General features: G+C 29.8%; 1 protein-coding gene across 1 annotated transcript in view; it reads right to left on the minus strand.

Annotated features, from left to right (window-relative positions):
- The window catches only part of LOC122247740 (uncharacterized), a gene marked incomplete in the record, with an annotated part of 457,699 nt that overhangs the window by 254,272 nt on the left and 195,927 nt on the right, over positions 1–7,500 (minus strand). Inside the window, 1 exon segment of the mRNA XM_086553445.1 lies at positions 5,919–6,047. Coding sequence (XP_086409571.1) covers positions 5,919–6,047 — 129 coding nt within the window.

The following is a 7,500-nucleotide window of genomic DNA, read 5'->3' on the forward strand; positions in this document are numbered from 1 at the left end:
GAGAGAGAGAGAGAGAGAGAGAGAGAGAGAGAGAGAGAGAGAGAGAGAGAGAGAGAGAATGAAAGAGAATACACAAACAAACAAACAGAAAAGCATTTCCACCTTCAAAAAGATAGCAATTTAACCCAAAATTCTCAACTTTGATCTTATCTTTTTTATCTTGCTCTTGAAGGCTTCTGTCTGAAGAGATTCAAAATTGCGAAGGACAAACACCGCCTTCTTCTCTTAATTCTTAATTTTCTTAAACCTTCTATTGAAAAGGAGTCTAGACTTTTATCAGCATCTGGGAACATTATTCTTTTCTAACATTTTATCATCATCTTCACCATCATCATCACCAACTTTATCAATATCATCATTCTTATTATCATCATTATCTTTATCTTATTATCATTGTCATCATCATCGTTATTATTATTGTTATCATTAACGTTATCATGATAATGATTATCATTGTCATTATTATTATTAGCATTATCATAACTATTATCATCGGTAGCATTAGTATCTTATTATTATCAGTATTATTATCATTATTACTTTTATTATCAAAATTATTAATATATTCATAATTATTATCATTATCATTTTCAGTAATAACAATATAATAATTATTGTCATTAATCATTACCATCATTAATCATTATCATCCTTATCATTATTGTCATCATTATTGTTGTTATCATCAACATCATTATTATTATTATCCCTAGTAGTAGTACTGTTATTATCACTATTACCATCATTATATTTATCATTATCATTATCATTATCCTAACTATCATTATTATGTTGTTATCATCATTATCATCATTATCGTCAATGATAAAAAAAATACATTACTTAAACCTTTCCTCGTTATTCTCTATCAATACACTCATTGGTAGATCATATATATGATATCTATGTATATTCATACATAAAAAAGTGATGCTCACTATTTCTATCTACTGATCTATGACTTAGTTACTTTATTGTCTATTAATCAGACATCGATGAGAAAAGGAGAAAACAATTCTCTAAAACCACTGTGAAAAGGAAGAAATAAAACAAAAAGAAAAACAGACAAACACAACCAAAAAAATGACTATATCACAGTAGGATTGAACTAATTGCGAACTGTAATATAACGCTTTGTAATTTCGTAAATAAATCCCTGTCAGGCGTTGTTAAGCTGTAATTAACAATATATTTGTCATTTGCATTTTCAATTCTGTTCTGCTATTTGCGTTGGCACATATTGAACCTTATTGAAAATGAACAACTTCCACATGGTCACACTCTTTCAATATTTCTTGAATCAAGAAAAAAAAAACGTCAGCAAAAATAGGATGTCTTGTTGTTGTATTATGTTTGTTAGATATATAAACAAATTAATATGGATTTTTATTATTTATTATATATAACTGATATTGTTTTAGCCATTCCCCATCGCATAGAACAACACGAGAAGTAAAAAGAACCGGAACGGTTTAGGGGGGAATTCAATCATGAATAATCGTAAAAGCGTAGTTTTATGTTAGGAGCTAGTTAGAGCTATCATTTAACTGTTCTGTCTGTCCTCGTGTGTTTCCTTTAGACTTAATTGGCTTTACCCTAAGATCATAGATTCCAACACTGTAAAAAAAAAAATAAAAAAAAAAAAAAAAAAAAAAAATTAAACAAATCAAATAATAAAAAAATATATAGATAAATATTAATAAAAGAAGAAGAAGAAGAAGAAGAAGAAGAAAGAAGATAATGAAAGAGAGAAGGAAAGAAAAAAGGAAGAAGAGGAAAGAAGGAAAGAAAAAATCTGAAAAGAAAAAGAGAAGAGAAAGAAAGAAGGGGGAAGGGGGGGGGGGGGGGGGGAGAAAGGATAAAGGAAAACAGAAACATAGGGAGGGAAAGGAAGGTGAAGTAAAGGTAGGGGAGGATAAACAAAGGGGGGAAAAAGCGAGAAGAAAGGAGAGAAAACTAATAATAATGATAATAATAATAATAATAATAATAAAACATTATACGTGGGTTCCATGGCGTCAAAACATGACAGGTTCTGGATTCATCATCAAACAACAAACCTAATTTAAGAGCCAAGTTTCCTTCGTTTACCTTACCTTATCTCCTTCTCGTTTAGTTCAACGAAAACGCGAAAAAAAAAGCAAAAAAAAAGAGACAAGTAAAAAAAAAGACACAGTGATGACATTGAATTTCAATTTCAAATGTGCTTTTCATCAACAACATGCAACAGAATAATGTGCAAACAATCAACGTAACGGTACTACGGTTGTTTTTGATTTTTTGAATATTTTTGTTGGTGTGTTTTTGAAACGATATTATTATATTATAACGATAAACAACACTTCAAATTCAGATTCACATTGTACACTTCAATCTGTGTTTGCACTTACCATATCTAAAGAGAGGTTTTACCATAGAAATAGTTCAGTATTACTGTTCATTGTTTTCAGTTCGTTCTTTTCTCACAACATTATCGCCCAATTTCTCAATCTCATTCCTTTCTGCTACCATTATCTTTGAAGTAATCATTTTTATCATTAATATTCTTTGTTTAACATTTAGGTATCTCACTATTGAACTTCGTACAAGATTACACTTTTCTAATATAAAAGAACTCTACATTCCTGTTGTCAATTCATAGCCACACTTTTATTTGGAATGGCTTTAGAACCAAATTTCAAAATACGACTGTTCTGAAAATTCATCTATACAATTAATGGTCAAACCCATCTTCCATTTTAAGATACTAATTACCCTACCTATGTCAGTGTCTACGTCAACCTTTTGCAACTACGTATTGTTATCACTTACTTGTGAATATCCAAGTGCGTGCAGTGTACACTATTTCACTTTTATTTTTGTTCTTCTAATAAGAAAACAAGCTTTCTACTTTCAAAATGTCACTCGCTTATTTCATTCCCTTTTTTACTCACCATTCTTTTCGCCCTGTAATTCTGAAATGTAATATAAGAAATTCTTTAGTATGTTGCCCCCTTTTCACTCCGTCTTAAAGGCCAGTCGAGAATTGTTTATTTTTCTCTCCGTCCATAATTACATGATTCTCTCCTTTTCTCCTTCATCTTTGCTACGTTTTCCCACTGTTCTTATTCTGTGGAGATGTATTTAAAATAAAATAAAAGACGATAAAGGGTTCATCAACAGGTTAACATGCTTTCTAAGAAAACGTATTTGATTATCTATACAGAAAAGTATATTATTTATCAAAATAAGTTTCATACAAAACAACAGTTGCACCACCTTTTTTCCGGCACTCTTGGCTCCAAACCTGTGCCGGATTATCCTTTTCGTCGGATCCCTAGATATAAAACTCCCGCATTTTTATAATATGATGAACTACCACTAACACTAGCGGGTAAAGGCGAGCAAAAGAGGCTAGGAATTGCATAGACTTGATGGAGTTATGCGAAGTGCTTGCAGTATGAAACTATGAATAAATAAATCACTCAAGGTTCAGCATCCTGGAAAACCTTTTCTAGTTGGTTCGTATCGTCTGTTAACAGAACGAAAGTCTCTCTTTGTTCTTTAAGATAGAAAAGGCTTTACAAAATACTTGTTGACCTTGTTGATCAAATGTCAATATTTTAAATTTCTTTAGATACCAAAAATAAAGAATACAAAAAAATCAGAAGTTGCATCTACATATGAAGAAATGAACAGGCAAGGGATTATATTCATATAATTCATAATTTAAAAAATTGCTTATATAAGTATTACATGGAAGATAGCAAGTCTAAATCATTCCAAATATCAATCATAAAATGCCAAAACCTTTGATGTTCCTAAGCTTCTTAAAAATTAACAAATAGGACACCACGAAAGAGTAGACAAAAAATCCAGATTTATATATGTCAGGCTATACAACAAATATAATCCATTCTACCGAACCTTGTGTGATAACCCTTTGACCCTGTGCCATAGTCAACACCTCCTGTAGCCACCCAGTGAACTAATTTATTTGTGCCAGACTGTAAGTTGCCGGATTATCGGTGGTGCATCTGTACTTGGAGAATAAATGTAACATTTTGGAATATAAAAAAACAAACATTCTAGCAAGCAGAGAAAGAGTCTGAATATACACACGAACTAGACAAGACAACAAACGATAATAAAAAATAAAAAAAATAATAATAATTGAAAAATACAGGGAAGTAATAAAGTGATAAAAAGAGAGAGAAAAATAACACTTATGATGAAGGAGGTTCATTCCAACCATTAAAATGTAGAATCTTTGATGAAACATTGAGAATATATGTAAAAATGTGGCTTGGGAACACGACACGGAGAAATGCATATTTTATTGAGATGATTTTAAATGAGAACTATTACATGCATCCAATTCTCGTGGCCAAAAGAAGTCATGCTTTTTCTTTTTGTCTTTCATGCTTAAAATTGTGATGTTCCTCTTGCCACTTTACATATCATACTCTACCTTACAGTTTCATATTTGATGTCAAATCTTACCTCCTTCAACCACTGAAACAGATATGACAGGTATTAGAAACAAAGAAAGCTTCGCTGAGAGATTACAATAGTTACACCCAACATTGAAGGAACATTTTCTCTAACATGCAAGAGAGAATTCGTTTTCTGTGGTGGTTCTTGGTCTATGGTAGACTGAGGAGAAAGGTGCATGTGTTTCTTTATATACGTTGATTTATGTGTGCAAGACTACATGTTCATTTGTGAATGGCATAGAGGGTAAGTGTATTGTGCAGAATTTGAAAGAAGGACAGAAATTAGTATGGGAGTCCATTCAGCTGACAAGGCAGAGTGACAAGGACAGCAGACATTACTTACAATTTACACAAAGCATAAATTGGCATATAATTTTGAGTCGTATAAATAGATTCATCTATAAGAAGATAAGAAGTTCAGTTGCACTATGATTCAGTCACAAAGAACACTCTTATGCAACAAAATGCTTTGTATCATCTGCATGCATTTGCAACTTTATACATGTGTTTTTTTTATTATCATAATTTTCTTGCGTAACATAATATTCTGAAGTCCTATTTTGTATAGTAATTATGTGATACTTGTCATAGCTCTTTTTTACGTCTCAAATGCATAAGATCATTCATGCATTTCCTGATCAATTTCTGTACTTTTTCTGGTTTTCATAGAGGAAATACACAATCAACGGTAATGGTTACCGACCAAGAAAATTGTTTTGTAATGGATAGAAGTAATCAAGATATATAACTGTATGTTTATGCACGTATTTCATGTTCATTTTCATTACGGGATTGAGAGTTGCACTTTGAAAAGGTACTCGTCATCCGAATATTTGGTGCTGACTTGAAAATCTTGATCTTGATAGAGGTAAATATAGCGTGCGTTTATGTGTGTGTGTGTGTATATATATATATATATATATATATATATATATATATATATATATATATATATATATATATATATATATATATGTATGTATGTATGTATATGTATATGTATATGTATGTATACAAACATATACATATGTATATACACATATATATACATATAAATATATATACATGCATATGTATATATGTATATATATATACATATATACATATATATGCATGTATGTATGTATATACATATAACTTTCACGAGCGTGAAAACCAAAAGATAAATAGAATAAAAATAGTGTTTCAAGGCGTCAAAGATACAGTTCACGTTGCCTCTTATTTCCGAGAATTCTCGTGTGTTAGCTTTCTAGATTTGACAATAATACGTTAAACGGGGGAAAAAAATCTGTAGAAACACTCAATAATTAAAAAATGATAGTGAAAAAAGGCCAAAAAAAGGTCACCTCTATTTAACACGTGCTTACAGATCACCTAATAGAAAACGGATATACAAATTTCAAAGAAAAAACGGGAAGACCTCATTTTATAGGGGATACTTACGTGCCATGCTTTTCCTCCTAAGTTTGGAAACTCTTCTGACTAACGCGGGGCCGACGTTGGAAATCATCTTGGAAAATCTTCGAATAGGATTTTTGCCCTTTTCTTCCTTTTCCTCTTCGCTTTCTGTGGCTAGACGATGGGAGAGAGAAGAAAATTATTACATGTTGTCGGTGTATGTTAATCTTAATTTTGTTTACTTCTTTAACTAGAGGAAGTAACCTTATAGTTATTTGGTCCCCTCTATTCTAAAAGTGTCAAAATAACACAGCACTGTCATTATAAACTTTTGGTTGTAGCAGTTGCTGTTGTTATCCAAAGCATAATAGGCAGTGTAGCATTTGTCATTTTCTCTTATTAATAATAATGATAATGGAACTTTATCAAATTGCAGAGATAAAATCTATCCAGAGGCATCAAAAAGATCAACCTTGAAATCGATGTTTATAAAGTAAATGGTTATTGTTCATCAATAATAATAATGATGATGTTAATAATAATGATAACAATTATGATAATAATAATAATATCGAACATCATTATCATCACCATAGTAGTAGAAACGATAATGATAATAATGATAGTATTAATAAAAATAAAATAATGATAGTAATAATAAAAATGATTATAACAAGATTAATGATAAGAATAATGATAATAATTATTATGATATTGATAATAATGATGATAATAAAAATAACAAAATGACAATGATGATAGTAATAATTATTTACTACTATTTATCTAATGATAATAATGATAAAAAAATGCAGTAACATGAAAAACAACAATTATCAAAAAAGTGTAATAGTGGTTATGATAACAATGCTGCTAATGGTAATAATAATGTTGGTAATAATAATAATAACAAGACTAATGAAATTAATAACCTTGCCAATAAAAACAATAACAAAAACTAAAATAATGATAATGACGATGATAGCAATAATTATAACAAGGATAATATCATTATTGATCATGATATAGTATCAATAGTGATTATCATTATGATAATATAAATGATAATGATAATAATAAAGATGATGATAATCTTAATTATGATAATATAAACAAAATTAGTAACAGCATTGATAATAAACGCAATAGTGAAAAAAAACAGTAATAAGTAATAATAGACTTAATCATGACCATCATTATCATTATCATAATCATGATGATGATACAACATTCATGATATTAACAAAACAATAATGATATTCAGAACCAACTAAATAATTTAAGTAGGTATGCAAATAAAGTACTTTTGAACGCACGGAGAAAATGGATATTGGTAGAGAATTTCTTAGCAATATTCAGCTCTATTGATCATGAATGGAACTGGAGTGACCTTGGCATGCTGCTTCAGTGCAAGGGAGCGTTATAGATGTATTGATTTTGGTTGCAGAGGTTTAGATTTTATTTTAATTTATCATGTTATATCATATGCCATATCATTTAACATCATTTCATACCGTGTCATATCATGTCATATCATGTCATACTATATTGTATAATGATATTTTGATGATAATGATGATAAAAATAAGGATAATAATTATAATAATGATGATGATGATGATAATGA

The sequence above is a fragment of the Penaeus japonicus genome, unplaced genomic scaffold (assembly GCF_977035675.1).
Source record: "Penaeus japonicus unplaced genomic scaffold, GWHDUDI00000001_assembly GWHDUDI00000028, whole genome shotgun sequence".
NCBI lineage: Eukaryota > Metazoa > Arthropoda > Malacostraca > Decapoda > Penaeidae > Penaeus > Penaeus japonicus.